Source organism: Globicephala melas, chromosome 12 (assembly GCF_963455315.2).
Source record: "Globicephala melas chromosome 12, mGloMel1.2, whole genome shotgun sequence".
Lineage (NCBI taxonomy): Eukaryota > Metazoa > Chordata > Mammalia > Artiodactyla > Delphinidae > Globicephala > Globicephala melas.
The window spans coordinates 36,525,242-36,548,332 of record NC_083325.1 but is presented as its reverse complement, the minus strand read 5'-3'; the positions used below and the strand labels follow the sequence as shown (position 1 = coordinate 36,548,332).

The 23,091-nt window shown below is 38.3% G+C and overlaps 1 protein-coding gene across 2 annotated transcripts; it reads left to right on the top strand.

The window, feature by feature from the left end:
* The first annotated feature begins 20 nt into the window (after window positions 1-20).
* MDH1 (malate dehydrogenase 1) lies at window positions 21-22,568 on the top strand. Of its 2 annotated transcripts, none has more exons than XM_030877362.2 (9): window positions 21-231; window positions 5,415-5,513; window positions 6,345-6,441; window positions 8,875-9,050; window positions 10,927-11,049; window positions 19,217-19,393; window positions 19,856-19,969; window positions 21,372-21,461; window positions 22,230-22,568. In XM_030877362.2, the coding sequence occupies exons 1-9, from the start codon at window positions 229-231 to the stop codon at window positions 22,353-22,355; spliced, it is 1,005 nt and encodes a 334-aa protein (XP_030733222.1). In that variant the 5' UTR covers window positions 21-228; the 3' UTR covers window positions 22,356-22,568. The 2 variants fall into 2 exon arrangements, with proteins under 2 accessions (XP_030733222.1, XP_030733223.1); XM_030877363.3 differs by lacking the exon at window positions 21-231 and adding an exon at window positions 262-389.
* The last annotated feature ends 523 nt before the right edge of the window (window positions 22,569-23,091 follow it).

The window sequence follows — 23,091 nt, the reverse complement described above, 5'->3', positions numbered from 1 at the left end:
CAATCTGACCTCGGGAAGTGTAGTTCAACACTCGAAGGAAATGCATTGGAGATTGCGCCAGAATTAGGGCTGCTTAAACTACAGTTCCCAGAGGCCTCCGCATCCGGGAGCCGAGCCTTTTCTTTCTAACATCACTCGCCTTTTCCGAGTCGGTTCCACGATAGAGGTGACCGGACTCCTTGAAGCTCCTTTTGCAGGTGCAGAAAAGTGTCTGCGCAGTTCCCAGTCATGGTGAGTGTGGGCCTCTGCATGCTGCCCACCTCCGACCTTCGCGCCCGTGTGTGGAGTTTCTTGCGTTTTAAGGACTGTTGGGGGAAGGCTGTGCAAGGGATTGTCCTTCGCGCCCTTTGGAAAGCCCCGACTCATCTGGGGACTGTCGCAGGGACCCGGTAATTGGGAAGGGGTTGATTTACAGCTGGGGGTTCTTAGAAGGACTTTAGAGACATCTCTGTCCTTGGAGAGGCGCGATCTCAGTCGTTCTGTATGTTGGGGGTACAGAATACGAAGCTGCGGATTTTCTCCAAAGCACGGTATAGGGGTTTGAGAAGGACGATAAGGTTTGAAATGAGAGGGGGTGTTGGACCCTAACCTCTTTTTCTCCTCTTAAGCCCACAGTGTTTTTAAGGGCTTTTGTCACAAAGCCCTTGAAAGCAGAAGGCCCTCACTGCAAAGGTAGTGCTTACCAGATGCTCGGGATTGCGATCTACGTTTTCGGGAGAAGTGTTTCCGCCATATCTAATTTCACGAAATGTTATTTAAAACCTGTTCGTTGATCTCCTTTTGTCGTACCTGGACATGTTGCAGTGACGGTGCCCCTATGCAAATAATTAGTGCATTTTTTTTTTTTTTTTTTTTTACTGATCTGTGTGTTAGGAATTCTAGAACCACTACTTTTAAATGTTACACAATAAAACCATCGTGTCATGAAGCTTTGGATACCAAGATATGGGTATCTTGTCTCTGCTGAAAGGGAGAAGGGAGGTTGGTGAGGGTACTGACGTAGGAATAATCAGCATGCTGTTTGAAGGTGACATTTGACATCAAACTGAGAGAAATTGCTTCAGTACTGTATTTGTAGTTGAAACTGTTTTTCCTCTGTTATTTCAAAATACTAAAATGAGTGGGGAATGTGGGGAAATATTTGAAGGAATTGGAACATTTCCAGAACCTGAAAAGACGTGTTTTCAGGGCAAGGGGATTACTTCTTCCACCTTCATAAGGGAGCCAGTGGGGACAGCTTCTAATTCTCAGTAATTGTTAAACCTAGGTTTCCTACTTATTTTGTCAGATAACATAATTAGTCATTTAAATGATGGTTTCAGTGGTTTCTGACCTAGTAATCTTTTTTTTTTATTATTTATTTATTTATTTATGGCTGCGTTGGGTCTTCGTTGCTGTGTGTGGGCTTTCTTTAGTTGTGGCCTTACGGGCTTAGTTGCTCTGCGGCATGTGGGATCTTCCCCGACCAGGGCTCGAACCCGTGTCCCCTGCATTGGCAGGCAGATTCTTAACCGCTGTGCCACCAGGGAAGCCCCCTGACCTAGTAATCTTAGCAAGAATGCAGAGGTACTTATTATCAGAGAACCTCAGACTTAATAATTTTAAAACTGGTTGGAACCTTTTAAAAAAAAATCTTGACCATCTTAAAATTGAGTTTATTGAAACCCAAAAAGAATGTGATTTGCTCAAGGTCATACAACAGTTTGCCCCCAAGGATCTCGCATACTTTCCATTTTACCATATTGTATCATTCAGACACATATCAAGTCATTCTGAAAATTTATTTTTAGTTGCTGAGGTTCTGAATGAAGATACAAGCTCATACTGCAAATACAAACTAAACTAGGTATCAGCATTTATATTACTTGATGGTTTTACAATGAGAATATTGTAGTTCTAGAATTGGAAGGGAATTTGGAAATTATTTCTTCTAATCTTAAAACATAACCTGGTGAGGTCAAATGATTTTCCCAAGGTCACAGAAAGCTCCTGGGCCCCCATTCTTGCTTTGTTTTTCTACACAGTATATCAAGCCAGGCCTCACCCCAGGAAGATCACTCCAGCACCAAATAATGTCCATGAGGAAGAACCTTCCTGCCATTTTGCTGAAACTGATGGCAAATTCTCACATGACTCAATCTCCCTGCCTGCTCAGGAGAGTGTGTGAACAATCACTGAGTTAGAAAAGAGCCATCTTTTGTAAGCTATTAAAATCAGGTTTTTTTCAAGGAGTCAATTCTTTCCTTGTGTCCATAGGGAATGACAAGCAAGAATAAACTGTATGAAGGAATCTGAATACTGTTTGTCTTTTATATTACAGAAATATATATAAATGAGAAAGTAAAAAAGGAACACATGGGTCTTTCTGTAGAATAACAGAAGGAACACTTAAATTCAAGCTTTACAACTGAGACTTGAACACATGCCCAAGACAGAGCCTGCATCTGCACGAAGGTCATTAGTGCCCTGCCAAGAGCAAAGACATTCCTTCCTTGGATCTTGGCAGACTGCCCAGATATCTAAGCAAAGAATAGTAACCTATCTTCACACTGTAACATTGTGAAAATGTCAGTGGGAATCTCCCGCCCTCCTGCTTTTCTACTGCAACGTTGCAAAGAGCAGACAGAACCAAATAGGCACTTCTTTCCTGTTTCATCACCAGACATTTCAGACACTGGGCTTCATACTACTCTTAACAAGATGGAATCACCTACCTGTGAAAATAATTTGCTCAGTGATAGAGAAGAAGGAAACTGCTCAGGTGGAATTTGTGCCTGTTCATTAGTTGCCCACAACCCCTTCACTAGGGACTGTGGTACTTTGAACCCATTTTTTTAGTAGCTAAAATAAATGCCTAAAATTGACTATTCTTTTCTAACCATCTACCTGACTTTCTGGGAGGTTAAGCTTTACAGATAGTAATGTTTACTTTTCCCCTCATTGCTTATCGTAGCTTGCTTTCATTGAAGTAGCATGTGTTTATGCTTTTCTTAACTCTAACTTTCCTTCATTCAACAAATCCTTGTTGAATGCTATATGGGAGTGCAAATTTGAGTCAGAGGCAGACTGTTCTCCGGAAGTTTCACAGTCTAGTGGAGAGTAACAGCCTCAGGCTACAAGAGTCCTTAGAGGAAAAACCTGAGACCTATAATTATAGTGCTTGCTACATACTGTTCTTACTGCTTTGTATGTTAACTCTCTCAATCCTTACGACTACCTTATTTGTCAGGTAGCTGCTATTATTATCTCCATTTTACTATGGAGAAAGAATACAGTAACTTGCCTAAGAACATACAGCTGAGTTGAGGAATCAGGATTTGAACCAGAAAGTGTGGCTCTAGAGGCCATCTCTAACTGTCACACTCTACTGCCTCTCTAGCCCCCTGTTTTAAAAAAATTGGCTTATCCTCTTGTTTCTTGCATATGGTTCACTAATGGAGTCTCTGGCCTAAAATAGTACAAGTTATGTAATAAAAGAAGACTTTCATTAGAACTACTGACATAAATAATTTTGCTAACCATAGCTGGAATTATTGTCGTTATTTCCAGCCTTCTCAATGCAAGTATATATGAATAAAACAATTTTTAAAGCATGTTGGGTTTGCTTCCAAACAATTCTTTTACATTTCCAAGGTTTTGATAGTAATTTTACAAGATCCAGCAAATATTTGAGCTTTAGCAAATGTTTGAGCTCTAACTACATGCCAGGCATTGTTCTAGGCAGCTGGGATACAACAGTAAATAAAGTAGACAAAGCCCCTGTCCTTAAAGAGCTTGCATTCTAAAGAGGGAGGGGGAATCATTTCTTCCTCTATTTCTTTTTCCTCACCTGCTATACTTCAAGGAAAGAGGGGAAAATGACAGAATTTAAAACATGTAAAGACCATGTGATAGAAAATAAATATATACAATAACAGTGCTCTTTATAAACCTAAAGTCTATTTGGGAACATAAATATGTATTGTATTAAAATTGGATTATTGGGGGAATTATCGTATTTTGTATATTTAGAGATATTAAAGCATAAGGGGAAGTTGGTGAAGAGTATGGACAAGAGACCCAGAAGGTCAGGAAGAAACTCTCCATAGTTTTTTCCCTTTTTCTCCACTTTCACCCTGGTCACCTCTCTGAAGAAGAAACACATACATAGTCTGCTGTGTTCAGATGCATTTCTCTACAACAGTTGACACTTTCCTGAGACTTTTCTTCCTCTGAATTCTATGGGTACCAGATTGCTAAGTGCTGCTGACCTCCAGAGGTTAGGGTTTGAAGGTTAGAAGGAACCTTCAGGTCATAGTCTCCTATCCTAGAAGCATGACCCCTCTCTAAGAGGGAATTCTAAATATAAAGAAATCTAATCCTCTATCCCCAGTCACTTCAGCCACTTCTCTAGTGTGGGTAACTATAGAGGTGACACAGAGTGGAAGTACATTTACCCAGTATTGTCAGAGAAAGGAATAATTCCCTTGATTGAATTTTTCCATCTAATTAAACTTACCCATTAAGTTTCCAGGCATTTTTGTTCAGCTCTTTTTAATAGAAATATTTCTATCTTTTTAATTCTCTGAGCTTAATTTAACTTATTTTTAATGACTCAGGGTCATCACTTTGAATTAGTTATATATATTTTTTGTCCATATGTTCATATTTTATTCAGGGTCTGTAAGATGACTTCCATCTATTATAACTAATATGTTCTTTGTACTTTTTCCCCTTCCTCCCCTTTAATATTAATTTTCCCTTGAAATCAGGTTGTCAACTGTTACCACACGTTGCTACTGTTATTTATTAATTAATGCTAGAATTTTTTACAATCCAGATATTAACATTTTTTCATTTTTCTTTCTCCTTAAATAAATATAAGCTTATTTTTTCTTCCTCCAAGTAGTTAAGTTGAATCACGATTAATAGTTTTATAAAAACTTTCTGGCTCCTTCTAAATGGAAATTTGTAACCGCTATTATTCCTCTTCCTGGTGTGAAGGATTCTTTTCAGCAGAAGGGAGTGGGGGATTTGCATAAGAGGATTTGTAAGGTTCTAGTGGCCGCCAGGGTTTGTATCCTCACATAATGCACATCAACATCGTTAGGCCTATTTTAGTGGTAAAATATCCTAAAAAAGATGGATAAGATTTTGTAAGTAAATCCAAGACAGCAGGGAGAGTTAAATAACACCACATAAATATGCAGCCAAAGGACACATGTTCCAGAAGTTGCTTAGTTGCTTTGTGCATGCTGTGTTTACTGGGACAAGTCTGGGATAAACGTCTTCTACTAAGCCAGATGCGAAGAGTCTTTAAAATTTTACATTAGCTTTTAAAGTATGTGGTTGTCTTATTATAGAGAAAATTCTGAATATCTTTAGGGTAAAATAGCGTTTTTTAATAAGGTGTTAATGGGTCTCTTTCATTACAGTCTGAACCAATCCGAGTCCTTGTGACTGGAGCAGCTGGTCAAATTGCTTATTCACTGCTATACAGTATTGGAAATGGATCTGTCTTCGGTAAAGACCAGGTAGGGGCAAGTGTCTGTAAATCTTAAGTAAAAGTAAGAACATTTTCAATGAAACCCTGTATTTAGTTGCAAAGAAATGTTTAAATGGTAAAGGAATGGATAATCCCAACGAATGTATTAGGCACATGGCTATAAGTGGAATCTGGTAGCTTATTTATATGCACCTCTCTGGGCATTGAAAATGCTTTGCAAATTAGAACTATTCCTCCTACTGTTCAGTTGACTTGGTGCAGCCAGCAGGTATCATAATGACAGTAACTGTTAGGGAGAGTCACGTGGGAGAGAAAGTTGCTGAATCAGCACTTTCTTGTTCATAAATGGTCTTAAGACCCAAAAGAGTTGGACAGGCACGTAGGCTTCCCAGTTTGAAGCAGGCACCCCCTATTCCAGCAGGTCTGATTAATGTACACTAAAATCCTTTCATACAGTATTCATTTATCCATTCTCTTCACCCATGGATATCAAGTTCTTCCTTCATGCCAGATACTGTGCTTAGCTCTCTGTGAACTGAAATTAGATATACAGCCATCAACAAAAAGAGCAAGGTGTGGCATGTCACTTCAACTTGATATTTCTTCCGTGTACTCCTTTAAAATTCAGTAATGGTGATTCCTCTTACTGTGTTTAGCAAACCATTGCTGGTTTTATAAGCATTCCTATTTAAAGGACACCTGATGTTAGACACCTGACTTCCTAAAATAATTATGACTAATTAATGGGAATTATACACATACACACACCAATTAGCAAAAACTCTGTGAAAGGACTTTTTCTGTGACTAAGTGACATAACCTACACTGACAGATGCTGTCCTTGCTATTTATTTGGCAGCCTATCATTCTCGTGCTGTTGGATATTACTCCCATGATGGGTGTCCTGGATGGTGTCCTGATGGAGCTGCAAGACTGTGCCCTTCCCCTCCTGAAAGGTGAGTTGGGGAGTGGAGGAGAAAGGGATTTTATAGTATTTTACATCTTAAAAAAACAGATTTTAGAGTTTTGTTAGCTGGCCTCTCAGTTAGAAATTATTTCATAAAAAGTTTTTGTTTTTTGAACTACAACTACTTGTTAAGATATATACCAAGAATAAATAAGGGTAAAAGTGTGAAATAACCTGTATAATATAAAAGATTATACTTTTTTCCCAACATGCCTATATGTAATTTATTTTACCAATTAAGTATAATATTGCACAAGGGTTATCCACCTGAGATTGTCCACACTGTTATTATTTAAATTCTATTTAAATAGTAATAGTAGTGTCCTGTAATGGAGAACTTTTTCAACTCTAAATGATGTTTTCCAGAACCATATGCTGCTTGGGGACTAGAAATTGGTTGGTCCCCATATATAGTCCCACCCCATCTGCCAGTTGTCAGGTTAAGATATAATATAAATTGTTCTAATCTTATACTACATGGTTTGAGAAAGCCTAAAGCCATGGTTTGAGAAAGAGTTCTGCTAAGAGCCTTTGAGACTCAATGAACAAGTAACAAATGTAAGACAGAAATCCTAAATTTGGTTGAAAGGTCCATTAAAATATTAGGTCAGGTTGTAAACTAATTTGACTATTTTTCTTTAGCTATACCTTCATCATCTTTTTTGGGGGGAGGGAGAGTAAAGATTAATTAATAATACTCTCAAAGAGGATTGCACAAATCAAAAATGTAAACACGCCCAAGAGAAACAATGCTCAGAATTCATATATCTGTTCAATAAACATTTAGTAGAAGGGGTACTCTGCCATCTCAATCATTTGGTTGCTTAGTTATGTAAGAGAATGCATTACCCTGTCCAAGCTATTCTGCTGGCTCCCTTTCCTCACGCACTGTTTCCAAATCAACCTCCTCTGTTGCTTTTTCCATTTTTATTCCCTTCTCTACAGAGTTCTCTCTGCTCTCTCTAGTGGGCCCAGGTTACAGTTGGCTTGTCCTTGGTCAGCTGTGAATATGATGGGAAGGGAAGGTTCAGCAGATAAGGGTGCATGGCTGGGAAGAAGATGGATATTTTTTCTCCAGCTGGTGCTCTTATGTATACCTATTTGGGGACTTACAGAAGCCTGACTGACACAAGTTCCTGGTCTAAAAATTTATCAGTGACAACACTGTACCCTGATTGTCTTAGTACCTTTGGGCTGCTATAACAAAAATACCATAGACTGAGTGGTTTATAAACAAAAGAAATTACTTCTTACAGTTCTGGAGGCTGGGAAGTCAGAAATCAAAGAGCCAATAGATTGTGTGTCTGGTGAGAGCCCAATTCCTGGTTCACAGACAGCCATCTTCTCAGTGTGTCCTCACATGGCAAAAGGGGTGAGGGAGCTCTCTGAGGCCTCTTCTATAAGGGCACTAATCCCAATTCATGAGGGCTCCCCCTCATGACCTAATCACTTCCCAAAGGGCCTACTTCCTAATACTATCACACTGGGAATTAGGTTTCAACATATGAATTTTATATGGACACAAACATTCAGTCTATAGCACATGGCCTTTTTAATACAGTCACCAAAAGAAAGCCATGATATATAGCTGACGCTTCAACAACTCAGGGCTTAGTGGTGCCAATCTTCCCTGCAGTGGAAAATCCAAGTACAATTTATAGTTGGCCCTCTGTTCACGGATCCTCTGTATCCACAGGTTCAATCAACCTCAGATTGTACAGTACTATAGTATTTACTGTGGGAAAAAAATCCACATATAACTGGTCCTGCACAGTTCAAACCTGTGTTATTCAAGGGTCAACTGTATGTTCTTCAATCAAAAAGCAGGTGGTGTATTGGACTGACACTGCAGCATAGCGGTTGAAATCTGGACCAATCTTGACTTATAGCCCCACTCCTTTTTGATAGGCAGCTAATTAATCTCTTTAAGCCTCATTGTCTTCATGTGTAAAGTGTTTAAATTTGACAAAAGAAATCTCTTAGTGTTATTCCTTGCAAAAACTTCTCAATAAGCATTGTTTTAATTTGATTGATATCTTAGAATTAAAGTAATTATAACTTAAAAGTTAGGTGAATTAGTTTCTCTTTGTGTTATCTGTGGTAATTAATGTGAATAATTAATGTTGCCCTGAAAGTTACCTTGCATCATTATAAAAGATAAAAGCTATAGAGTTTTGAAATTAAGATAATTATTGAAATAGGAAAAGCAAAACAAATGTATTGACATTTCTGCTGATGTTATGGTTGTTGAATTAATATATTGCCTTTCTTTGTTTAGGCCCCTAAAACTTTGATCAATGTGATTTGTAAAAGTAAACATTTGCTACAAAGTGAAAGAGTTACTGGGTAGATTCAGTATGAAAAAGAAAACCTCAGACTTTGGCGTTTAAGTAGCTCTGCATATTTATTGCCATGTTCACAGATGTCATCGCAACAGATAAAGAAGAGATTGCCTTCAAAGACCTGGATGTGGCCATTCTTGTGGGCTCCATGCCAAGAAGGGATGGCATGGAGAGGAAAGATTTACTCAAAGCAAATGTGAAAATCTTCAAATGCCAGGGTGCAGCCTTGGACAAATATGCCAAGAAGTCAGTTAAGGTGACCAATGCAGTCTTTTATTGGGTTTTTTATTATCAGCATTTGAAACTTCTGCTTTCAACATTTAAGTGAAAATGAAAGTATTTGCCTTTTTTTTCCCCAGTTCTGTGCGATGGTCAGTAAATACAGATACAGAGTTTTGCTCCATTAGGCCTCCCTTTCTAGGTTTTGTTCATATAGTGTAGAAATCTGTATTCTGAGGGGCTCAAAAATATTCTGCCTATTACCATGACATGGAGATTTAATATTAGTTTGTAAACCTATAGAGAAGGCACAGAACTTTCTGGTGCCTTTTAGCTGTGTGGAACTATTTGTTCAGACATTTGGATTTGTGTTTGTGATTGTGAAGGGAGATGGCTATAAGCTGTGTCTGTTTTTAGTCACAGGAGGTAGGGGCTTCTGAATGCTCACTTTTTCTCAAGTCCAGAGGAATTTCGATATGTTTGTCTCTTGAGGAGCTGAGTCAGTATGACTTCCTATTCTGTCTCTTTGTGTTCAACCTATTTATTTTGGTTTCTAAATTTGTGTTATTATTACAGTAAAGCCTCTTTTTACCAATTAAGTATCAGTTACCTAGAACTTAATTGTCATAGCAAAAGGGCTTGCTAGTTAGAGATTTTTCTGGTTTTGATACACTTCTTCCACCCAATTCTGAATTCAAAGAAAGGTAAAAGAAAATTTCATAAGGTTTTTTAATGTTGCCATTTATAATGTTCTATCTTTTATAATACTTCATAGACACCTGAATTTTTGCTTTCTGCAGACTTTATTTCAAATAGTTAACTTTTATTTTCTGTAGTCATTAACAGAAAATAATAGAAATGAGTTGGGTAGAAATCCCCAGGTCTCTTAGTAAAAAAAATTACAAGGTTGCTTGGAGTTGTAGTACTGCTTGCATAGTAATTGCCTCTTAGCCAAAAGTGTCTTTCTTGGGGGAAATATACACCGACAGTGGAGTAGTTAGGGATAGCGGAGTATCATATCTACAGCTTGCTCTCAAATAGGCCAAAAAAAAAGACTAAGGGCAGTGTGTGTGTGTGTGTGTGTGTGTGTGTGTGTGTGCGCGCGCGCGCACGCACGCGCGCATTTGCACGTGCACAGAAAGTGAAAGAGATGGGGCAAATTGGAGAATCTGGATACAAGTAATGTGGGAGTTAGTCTTTGTAATATGCTTACAGCTTTTCTGTAAGTTTGATATTTCACAGTAAGTTTTTTTATCATTTTATTAAAGATTTTTAAGACTTGTAAAACATGTTCATGTATACTTTTTCCTATGCTGTATTGTAATTTACGGCATCCTATACCTACCCCTTCCAAAAAAAAAAAGAAAAAAGCCTGAAGTGCTTTCTCCTACAGGTTGATTCAATGGGTGTGAAATGGTGGGACCTGGTATTTTAGCAACTAACCCAGTTAATTCTTAGGATTAGGCAAAACTGAGAAACACTTTTCATTCATCAGGGCAAATCATTGTCCTAAAGTAAACTTCTCAAGTAGAATTTCTTTCTTGGACTACTTTTATAAGAAGGAAAACTTGTATGATTGAATAGAACTCTGAGATAGAGCCCTAGATTACTAGTTTTTTATGGCAACTAGATAAATGCTGTCTCTGTTTTGGCAGAAAACAAAATGACTTGTGTACATAACGGTGGTTTTAGTAAATGTTTTTAGTAGTCGCACCAAATGCTAACAAGGGGGAAAAGTTATTAGAACGGAGGATAGAAACCTACTAGAAACTAGAAACTGCAATAATAACTATACATATTTAGCTTACACAAACTTGGTACGAAGGCTATGTGTTACATGTGAGTCATATTCTAAGTTGGTTTAGTTAATCAGTTATGGTCTGTAGCTCTCCTGTGCCTCGCCTACATCCTAGGTTATCGTGGTGGGAAACCCGGCCAATACCAACTGCCTGACTGCCTCCAAGTCGGCACCGTCCATCCCCAAGGAGAACTTCAGTTGCTTGACTCGTTTGGATCACAACCGAGCTAAAGCTCAGGTAAGAAAGATGCCTTTTCAAATCTTATGAATGTTCAACTTTAAACCCTTTTTCTCTTACTTTTAAAGTAGCTGAATCATAGTTTGTGCTTTTTTCTTGTTGTTTTGTTTTAGTAGGAAGCTATTCCAATTTGTTAGGACATCTTTAAATCTATCTCTTAAAGTAGCTGAACTTTGTACTTAATTTTCTCAACTATATTTCATTTCCTAACTTTAATTACATATCATTGCTAATGTCCTCTTAGTACAGTGGTTAAAAATTAGTCATAAGCATAGATAATTCATATGACGGCACACAAATTATTTTTGTCAGATGTATAGGAGATTATAATAGAAAAACTTGAGCTTTGTGTATTATATGTGGTTCTGCTTTTTTCCCTACTGCTAAGCATGCAAGCTTGATTTTAATTTTATATTTAATTTCATTTTCATTTTTATATCCTCATACTCTACATGTTTCCATAAAATTTCCTAGTTTTCACTACTTAGTAGCTAAATTTCAATTGTTATCCAGTTTCCTTATCCCTTGGAGCCTTAGATAAATATGCTAAGCAGTCAGTGACCAGGGTATTAACAATAGCTTTTTTTTAATTAGAGGCCATGCCACTCATCTGTGCTAGTTTCCTAGGCTTTCTCAGATCTAGACAATCCCAGTGCCCTTAGATGTCATGACAAAGTTCTAGTTCTTGGACATAACCTCTTTCCTTTTCCCTAGCGCCTTTCTGGCCATCCTCCTTATCCATAGCTCATCTTCTAGATAGGTCTATGAATTTAGTTCTTTTTCTTCTAGAGAAGACAACATTATTGAGTTTCAAGAAAACTATTTTTACCAAATGATGGTGTGAGGTCTAAGTTGAAAAACTGTTACCAGATTCAGTGGGTCCATCACTTGAGGTGCATCGCCAATGATCATACCAAGTACTTTCAGTCAAAGCAGAAGTGTTTATTCCTTGTGACAAATAAGGAAACAGGTAGATAGCTCTCAAAGCACTGTCTTTCCAAATAGCCAGATCAGGGACATTTTAAGCTAAGGGTACATGTATATTCATGAAAGAGTGAGTGTAATCTTCAATGTAAAGGTGGAGTTCTAGATGCACTTGTGCAGTACAACAACATGCTCAAACATACATGCCTTGCATGTTCAAAAATGACAGAAATTCCAGCCCTTGGGGTGGAGATTTTAGCATTAAAATGAGGCAAAGGTCACCCTAGGTTGACAAAATCCAGGTGCCTAGTTGAGTGAAATCACAGGGGTCAGCAAAGGCTCATTCCTTAGGCTCCAGTTAATCTGGTGCCTGAGTGCTTGAGGGGTTTTGGACACTGCAAAACAGCTCAAGAATGTGTATCAGGCTGATCTTTACCTTCCAAATAGGACAGAACAGGGAGTCTTTATAACTGATTTGTTATCTTTGCTGTGGTTACTTCTCATGCCTAATAACAGTTGTTTGTTCTTACATTCTTTGTTCTTTCTAAAATCATTAATTACTGAGACCTATTCTTTGTTTCCACATTGAAGACCTAGGAGGTCATAGTTCACCTTTCTCCCAATCTCCTTAGAACAGAAGGGTTCTGAAATTCACACTCTATTTCTTAACCTAAGCTTGTCTAGTGCATGTTACAGTTTCTCTTATTGCCCAGTATTCTACTCCTGCAAGACATGACATCCTCTAGTTTAACCCCATACCTTCCTTATTACTGTCTGGCTAACAAAACCACTGCTTTAAACTAAGAGCTTTCAGCTCTGGAGGGCCCAGTGAAGGAGAAAAGTATTTACATTTAAGTTTCTACACTAAGCTGAATGCTTTATATCTGACTTGTCATTTACTTCTCATGTAGCCATATGAGATATCTGTTATTATTACTGTTTTACAGATAAGAAATGTGAAGCCCAGAAAGGTCAGGGAACCTGCTCAAAGTCACACAGCTAGTAAATGACGGAGTCAGTAAAAGGGTCTGCCTGACTCCAGACCCTCATGTGTGTTCTTACAAAATGGGATCAAGTGACCTAATCCATTCACTAGCTCTGTGACCCTGAGAAAGTATATTCAAGCTATAAAATGGGATAATAATGGAATCTACCTCAGATGGTAGTTATGTAAACTAACTGAGATAAGATCTATGTTAAGACCTTATCCTGGTGCCTGTCACATAGTAAAAACTCAGTAAAGGTTGGCTGCTCTAGTTATTATTGATAATGATGATGATGATTAAGAGAGATATAACCAAAGTTTGAGAAGAGTCACACCTCAGAAATCTCTCAGTTAATTTAGAAGGTCTTTGGATAACAAGCTTAAATTGCAAATATTTCCTGAGAGGCTTTGGGCTGTGAAGTGTGTCTTTTTCCTTGTTATTTAGCCAGTGTCCAGGGGCTGGGAAGAAATGGGAGTTTGTTTGAATGCCTGGAGGCAGGAGATTGGGATACTGTAGAACAGTTATGAAGGAAAAGATGATCATCATAGTTGTTGCATCTGTGGACTCTGGATTACCAGATGGCAATTCACTTAGTTACAACAGGAAAAAAGAGGTAAAATGATGACACCGACAAATTTCCATTTTTGCTGTTTGACCTGAGGCCTTGGTGGAGGCAGGCATTGGAAAATTCTGCTTCCAGAAGTACAGCTAAATAATACTTTGTCCCAGTGCCTGCAACAGTTTTCCTTGCGGGGTGAAAGTCTGAGTGAGGAAAGAAGGAGCCATCTCATCGTACTTTGACTTTGGCACGTGTTCCAGCATGCCAGTCTGGTACAGTGAATGCTGTTAGAAGTTTCCTCCTCCTATAGAGGCTATTAATCCAGTGAGAAAAGTAACAAACCCAAAGATTAATTTTTCTTACATGAATGGATACTAGTCTTACATAATTTAGTTTGCAAATCAGAGCTCCTAGCTACCTAGTGACTGTTTATCACCTGCAGAAATCCCCTGTGTATTTGCAGACCAGAGCTACGTATGTTGTCTGCTGACCAGGTAATTTGGCAATGAAACCAGTTTGGTGGTATCAGAGATAAGAAAATTACTAGAGCTGGAGAATGAATCAAAAACTGTTTAACAGATCTGTGTGACAGACGTGAAAGTGTCTGAAGGAGCAAAGAACTGCTAGCCTGGGTACATGGTAGTTTAGACTAGCTCTGACATGCATGATATTCTCAGAAACTCTGGGTGCAAAGTACTGGCCTTTGCTATCCAGACAGAAGTGGATTAGCTCAGGAGATCTAAAGAATAAGAGGATGTGGCCAATAGGACACAGGAAGTAAGGGGAGCCTCCTGTAGGGAGGATAGGCCTGCAGGCAGTTTGTCCTCACCCTACTTTGGAGCAGCTGAAACTGACATTCAGCAGAGTTATGGTTTCTAAGTTTTTGATAATATACATCTTGGCTCACTTACCCCAGTATAAATATTCCTTTTTCTCAATGAAGCCAGCTAAATATAAGTGAGGACAGTTCTTTGCAAGTCCTTTCAGGTCATGGCACACACAGAAAATGGTACTCATTGCACAGCACACCACTCTACCCCAACCACTAAGCAGATCAGTAGCTGGGTACCCCAGAAACCAACCATCCAAATAATTTGTGAAGACTGATATGGTAGTTAATAGTCCTAATACTTGCAGAACTCTAAATGAAGCAGGGTTTAGATCAGAAGTGATTTTAAATGTCAGGAACAAAGAATTTTAAGTTATTTTTTAAATCTATTTGAGGACTTAAGAAATGAGTCTCGACTTATTTTAAGGGTCAGTGAAAGTAAGCACAACTTGCTTCTTACTTGACTGAATAAATTACCGTGAAGATGAGTCAAGGCATTGCAAACATTTTAGGTAATGGCTTTTTTAATTTTCATTCCTTTTGGTTGGTTGGTTGTCATTTTATTTTTTACTCTTTAATTTGGAATAATTATAGACTTAGAAGAAGTTGCAGAAATAGTACAGAGAATTCCATGTACCCATCACCCACTTCCCCCAGTGGTGACATCTTACATAACTATAGAGAATTATGAAAACTAGGAAATTGACTAAACTACACACAACACTGTTAACTAGCTTTACTCAGATTTCTGCAGTTTTTGTGTCTTTATGGATGGTCCTATGACATTTAATCATATATATAGATTACTATAACCACCATAGTTTCAAGAAACAGAACTGTACCATCACCCACAAAAGAAGTCCTATTCATGTTGCCTCTTTGTAGTTACACACTCCCTCTCCTTTCCTAAACTCTGACAACCATTTGTCTGTTCTCCAACTCTGTACTTTGGTCATTTCGAGAATGTTTTAAAAATAGAATTGTGCAGTAAGTAACCTTTTGACACTGTGGGTTTTTTTTTTTCCACTGAGTTTAATGCCTTTAATATCCATCCAAGTTGTTACATGTATCAGTAGTTCATTCCTTTTTATTGTTATTCCATTTATTTATTTAATTGTATGAATGTACCACAGTTGGTGTTGGAGGACAGAGGGAACAAAAAGTGCCCACCAAACTGAGAAGGTATTTTTGAGACCTTAAAATGAGGCAGGCAGCTCCATATAACCAATGGATCCGTTTATTATAGGGTGACTTACTCATAGGGTGGGATCAGGATCAGGTGGACAGTGATCCAGAAGCATTTGCAGCTGCACTTCATACCGCAGAGGGACCACGGGGACGATTCTATAGGGTATGGGGGTAGGTGCTTTGAAACAGGACATGCATTTCTAAGTTAAGATTTATGAATGGATAACTAGTCTCGTGGGCGCCAGGAATATGTCAAGGAAGGTTTTCATCATTGTTTGGGGACCAGCAGAGCATAGAGGCTACCTGGTCCTCATGTTTATTGAACAGTATCTATTAAACTACAAAGCCCTTGATGTGATTCACTTCACAGGTCAGTTTTAAAGGATAGAAGAGACTGTAAGGGCCTGAGATGGTGTCAGTTATGCTAATAGTCATACTTTGTTTAACCATTCTTGAAGGACTTTTGAGCTGTTTCCAGTTTGGGGCTATTGGTATCCTTGTTTTTAAAATTTCTTTAAAATATCAGAGTGTATTCCCTTTGCTGTATGGTGAATACACAACCAGAGCTTTGATGCAGTGCTGCTGTTATTTATGTGTGCAAAAGCTGTGGATTCTGGTACAACTATTTTTTTCTCTCATTCTTACTTTAACATAAAGGAAAGAAAAGTCACTCACAATGTCACCCTAATACATCAGCTTTTTAAATTTTTTTTCCAAAACCTTCTCTTCTAGATCATTATAAATTCTGCTATCTAATTAGGAACAAATTACAGGCATACATTAGAGATATTGTGGTCTTGGCTCCAGACTACTGCAATAAAGCAAATATCAGAATAAAGCAAGTCAATGAATTTTTTGGTTTCCCAGTGCATATAAAAGTTGTATTTGTACTGTAGTCTATTAAGTATGCAATAGCATTATGTCTAAAAAATATATACATACCTTAATTTTAAAAGGCTTTATTGCTAAAAGAAAAACAAATGCTAACCATCATCTGAGCCTTCAGCAAGTCCTAATCTTTTTGCTGACCTGGCGGGCGGGTCTTGCCTCCATGGTGATGCTGTTGACTGATCAGGGTGGTGGTTGCTGAAGGCTGGGGTGCCTGTGGCAATTTCTTAAAATAAGACCACAGTGAAGTTCACCATATTGATTGACTCTTCCTTTCACAAATGATTTCTCTGTAGCATACAATGCTGTGTGATAGCATCTTACCCAGAGTAGAACTAATTTCAAAATTGGGAGTTAAACCCCTCAAACCCTGCCACTGCTTTATCAACTAAGTTTATATAATATTCTAAATCCTTTCTTGTCATTTCAACAATCTTCACGGCATCTTCACTGGGAGTAGTTTCCATCTCAAGAAACTACTTTCTTCACTCATCGTAAGAAGCAACTCCTCATGCATTAAAGTTTTATCATGAGATTGCAGCAATTCAGTCCCATATTCAAGCTCCACTTCTAGTTCTAGTTCTCTTGCTATTTCCATCATATCTGCAGTTACTTCCTCCAATGAATGTTGGCAGTTTGCCCTCTTCCCAGGAATCACAGATGTTCTTAATGGCATCTCAAATGATGAATCCTTTCCAGAAGGTTTTCAGTTGACTTTGCCCAGATCCATAAGAGGAATCACTATCTCTGGAAGCTATAGCTTTATGCAGTGTATTTCTTAAATCATAAGACTTGAAAGTCAAAATGAGTCCTTGGTCCATGGGCTGAAGAATGGATGTGTTAGCAGGCACATTATCCACCAGAACTCTTGGTGACCAGGTGCGTGGTCAATGAGCAGTAATATTTTGAAGGGAATCTTTGTTTCTGAGCACTGGGTTTCAACAGTGAATATTTCAACAGGTTTAAAATATTCAGCAAACCATGTTGTCAACAGATAGGGTGTCATCCAGGGTTTGTTGTGCCATTGATGGAACTCAGGCAGAATAGATTTAGCAGAATTCTTAATGGCCCTAGAATTCTCAGAATGGTAAGTGAGCCTTGGCTTCAGCTAAAAGTCACCAGCTGCATTAGCCCCTAACAAGAGAGTCAGCCTGTCCTTTGAAGCTTTGAAGCCTTGAAGCCAGGCATTGACTTCTCCCCCATAGCTCTGAAGATCCTAGATGACATCTTCTTCCAACAGAAGGCTGTTCATCTACATTGAAAATCTGTTACTTGGTGTAGCCACCTTCATTAATTATCTTGGCTAGATCTTCTGCATAACTTGCTGCAGCCTCTATATCAGCACTTGCTGCTTCACCTTGCACTTTTATGTTGTGAAGACAGTATCTCTCCTTAAACCTCATGAACCAACCTCTGCTGGCTTCAAACTTTTCTTCTGTAGCTTCCTCACCTCTCTCAACCTTCACAGAATTGAAGGGAGTTAGACTCTTGCTCTGGATTAGGCTTTGGCTTAAGGGAATGTTGTGGTTGGTTTGATCATTGTGGCTGGTTTGATCGTCTATCCGGACCATTAAAACTTTCTCCATATCAGCAATAAGGCTGTTTCACTTTCTTATCATTCGTGTGTTCACTGGAGTAGCACTTTTTATTTCTTTTAAGAACTTTTCCTTTGCATTCACAACTTGGCTGTTTGGCCTAGCTTTCAGCTTATCTTGCTTTCAGCCTTCCTCACTAAACTTAAGTATTTCTAGCTTTTGATTTAAAGTGAGGGATGTGCAACTCTTCCATTCATTTGAAAACTTAGAGGCCACTGTAGGCTTGTTAATTGGCCTAAATTTAGTATTGTTTGTGTCTCAGGGAATAGGGAGACTCAAAGGAGAGGGAGAAAGAAAGGGGAACAGCTAGACGGTGGAGCCGTCAGAACACACACAACGTTTATTGATAAGTTCACTGTTATATGTGAGCAGGGTTCATGGCACCCCAAAACAATTACAATAGTAACATCAAGGGTCATTGATCATAGATCACCATAACAAATATAATAATAATGAAAAAGTTTGAAATACTGTGAAAATTACCAAAATGTGACACAGAGACATGAAGTGAGCAAATGCTGTTGGAAAAGTGGTGCTGGTAGACTTGCTCAACACAAGGTTGCCACAAACCTTCAATTTGCAAAAACACAGTATCTGTGAAGTGCAATAAAGTGAAGCACAGTAAGAAGAGGTATGCCTGTATACATCCAACTAACCATAATTTCTTTTCCTCACATTACCTTATCAAGTGATTAACAAAGTAAGCAAGCTGATTTTATTAGATCTTTCAAAACATAACTTTAACCCTTCTGGTACCACTGTACTATAAAACATAATTGATGTTCATGTGACTACAAGGCATGCAGGATCCTGAAGTGCTTTCTGAACCTACAGCTAGAGATTGTTACTTCTGTTACAATCTTAGTATTATATATATTTTGTATTTAAACTTTTTTTTTTTTTTTTTGCGGTACGCGGGCCTTTCGCTGCGGTGGCCTCTCCCGTTGCAGAGCACAGGCTCCAGACGCGCAGGCTCAGCAGCCGTGGCTCACGGGCCCAGCCCTCCACGGCATGTGGGATCTTCCCGGACCGGGGCACGAACCCGTGTCCCCTGCATCGGCAGGCGGACTCTCAACCACTGCGCCACCAGGGAAGCCCCAGAGGCTTTTTATCTTAAGGACATTTGTCAAATGGGTCACAATTAGAAATTTAAAAAAAAAATTTGTCAGAGTAATATATTTGTTTTCTATTGAACTAGATTGCTCTTAAACTTGGTGTGATTTCTGATGATGTAAAGAATGTCATCATCTGGGGAAACCATTCCTCAACTCAGTATCCAGATGTCAACCATGCCAAGGTGAAACTGCAAGGAAAGGAAGTTGGTGTTTATGAAGCTCTGAAAGATGACAGCTGGCTCAAGGGAGAATTCATCACGGTGAGAAAAATCCGGGGGCTCTCTTCACAGCCAAGCATTAAGAACTCTTGAGAGACACACCACATTACTGACCTGAGTGTGGCCCCAAGGGGTGGTGGGAGGAAACTCAAGGACAGCAGGCCTTTGATGAGTGCGTATTTTCTTTGGGGGTCATACTAAGGCAGTCATAATCCAATCTGATCTATTGTGTAGCAGTCAAGATAGATTGTTAAAGTGGGAAAAACTAGATACCCTCTAGTCATCCAGCTATCTTATAGAGATCTGTTTCTTTGTATGAATTGTGGTAAAACTTTCTGGGCAGGTATATAGTTTTCACTTTTCAGGAAGACTGGTGCTTCTAAGTGAAATAGGTTAGTAAGGTCAACATGGGGTAGTTGAGTGATTTTGGAGGGGACACATTAAGCTATGGTTTCAGCCTTTCACCCCAGGAATAACACTGCTGTCTCTGCCTGCCCTACCTAGACTGTGCAGCAGCGCGGCGCTGCTGTCATCAAGGCTCGAAAACTGTCCAGTGCAATGTCTGCTGCGAAAGCCATCTGTGACCACGTCAGAGACATCTGGTTTGGAACCCCAGAGGTGAGAACTCAGTGAACTGCACAGGCCACTCTTTTATTTTTGTCATTTAATGCTATAATGTAAAAAAAAAAAAAAAAGCATAGCCTTGCAGTCAGGCCAGTTAGGTTCATATTCCGCCTCAGCTGCTGACTAGCTGAGTAACCTTGGGAAAGTTGCATAACCTTTCTGAGCTGTTTTATCATCTTTTACATGGCATCTAACTCACAGCATTGTAAGGGTAATGGGATGAAATATGGAAAGCAGCTAGCACACATGGTAGAGGTGACTTTTTTTCCTTCTTAAAACCTATATTGGGCCTAAAACTTTTAGAGGAAAACATAGGCAGAACACTCTGTGACATAAATCACAGCAAGATCCTTTTTGATCTACCTCCTAGAGAAATGGAAATAAAAACAAAAATAAACAAATTTAAAAATATTTTGCACGGCAAAGGAAACCATAAACAAGACGAAAAGACAACCCTCAGAATGGGAGAAAATATTTACAAAGGAAGCAACTAACAAAGGATTAACCTCCAAAATATACAAGCAGCTCATGCAGCTCAGTATCAAAAAAAGCAAACAACCCAATCCAAAAATGGGCAGAAGACCTAACTAGACATTTCTCCAGAGAAGATATACAGATTGCCAACAAACACATGAATGAATGCTCAACCTCACTAATAATTAGAGAAATGCAAATCAAAACTACAATGAGGTATCACCTCACACCAGTCAGAATGGCCATCATCAAAAAACCTACAAACAATAAATGCTGGAAAGGGTGTGGAGAAAAGGGAACCCTCTTGCACTGTTGGTGGGAAAGTAAATTGATACAGCCACTATGGAGAACAGTATGGAGGATCCTTAAAAAACTACAAATAGAACTACCATACGATCCAGCAATCCCACTACTGGGCATATACCCTGAGAAAACCATAATTTAAAAAGAGTCATGTATCACAATGTTCATCGCAGCTCTATTTACAATAGCTAGGACATGGAAGCAACCTAAGTGTCCATCAACGGATGAATGGATAAAGAAGATGTAGCACATATGTACAATGGAATATTACTCAGCCATAAAAAGAAACAAAATTGAATTATTTGTAGTGAGGTGGATGGACCTAGAGTCTGTCATACAGAGTGAAGTAAGTCAGAAAGAGAACAAATACCATATACTAACACATATATATGGAATCTAAAAAAAAAATGGTTCTGAAGAACCTAGGGGCAGGACAGGAATAAAGATGCAGACGTAGAGAATGGACTTGAGGACATGGGGAGGGGGAGGCGTAAGTTGGGATGAACTGAGAGAGTGGCATTGACATATATACACTACCAAATGTAAAATAGATAGCTAGTGGGAAGCAGAATCCCTTAGCACCATGAGAATGTAAAACATTGTTATTTGTTATTTTCAGGGAGAGTTTGTTTCCATGGGCATCATCTCTGATGGTAACTCCTACGGTATTCCTGATGATCTGCTTTACTCATTCCCTGTTACAATCAAGGTAAGGTATTTTGGGTTATTTTCCTCTGTCCTCTACTGGGAAAGCAGTTGTGTGTTTTTATTAGTAATGGTATAATTTAGTCTAGAAAGTTGTTCCTTTACTAAATTAGACATTTTTCTCAGCTTTAAAATCATGTGAAGCACAACTTCAGGTCACTAAAATGTTGAAATTAATCTGGAAGGCAAGTTGCAACTCTCCCCACTAGACACATTTTGTTATATTATGCTTCTAATATTGGATATCTACAAATATTCTATTACTTCTAAATGAAGCAATGGTTTTAAGTATTGTTGCTCTGTATTATAACTGTACTAAAGTCAGTCTTTTTTATGTTTGCTGATTAAAGCCTCGTTTAAAGATTTTTTTCTAGATTCAATGAGTTTCAGATTCAAGTGTTGTTTTCATCAGAATTATCTGTTAAGATCTGGATTTTGATTTGCTTCTTTAGAATCACACTTTAAAACATACTTCTCTAGATTAAGTTCAAACTAAGTTGTTGCTTGCTGGAACATCAATTCTAGTTTAATGATAAATCTCTTGGGACTTCCTTGGTGGTTCAGTGGTTAAGACATCACCTTCCAGTGCAGGGGGTGTGGATTGGATCCCTGCTCGGGGAGCTAAGATCCCACATGCCTCACGACCATAAAACCAAAGCATAAAATAGAAGCAATATTGTAACAAATTCAATAAAGACTTTAAAAGTGGTCCACATCAAAAAAATCTTAAAAAAAAATTATAAATCTCTTATTTGCAATTATTTTCAAACAGGATAAGACCTGGAAGGTTGTTGAAGGTCTCCCTATTAATGATTTCTCACGTGAGAAGATGGATCTTACTGCAAAGGAACTGGCAGAAGAAAAAGAAACTGCGTTTGAATTTCTTGCCTCTGCCTGACTAGACAATCATTTCCATGTTACTAAGTGTCCCAAAGCTGAAGAATCTAAATGTCGTCTTTGATTCTAGCACCAAATAAAATAATGCTATACTTAAATTACTTGTGGAAAAACAACACACTTTAAAGATTGTGTGCTTCCTGGTACAGATTTGTGACAGTTCATCATCATGCTGTTAGTGCTGCATTCTAAAATAAACATATATTCAAATGAAGATGATTCAGACTCTCATTTCTAGATAATATTTTGTTTCTATTCAGAAAACAATCTTGCATGTTTCCCAGCTTGCCTAAGGGGTTATGATTTAAAAAAAAAAAACACAGAGAAAGTAAAGATAGAAAAGATAGAAAATGTTACAAGGTAAAACATAATTCTCTCATATTTAAATAGGATAGGAAAATCCACCTCGTGAATCAATCTACTCCGGAATATAATTTTAAACATTACCTACATTAGGCAATTAAACACATCATATACTTTAAATCTTAATTTATGCTTTGTGGATAATTTGCTTCTAACATTAGCTGTTAAATAGGCTGCAGATAATACTGTTAACAGTTTAATGCCATTGATGATATTAGAACCATCATTTTCATGACAGAAGAGAAAGGTAGTTAGTCTTCCCTTGAGGTATTCCTCTATAGCAGACAGGATTCATTTACACTCCATAACTAGTAAATGCCACTGAAATTTATGCTAGTAGGAGTATTCTTAATCTAAGTGTATTACTGGAAACA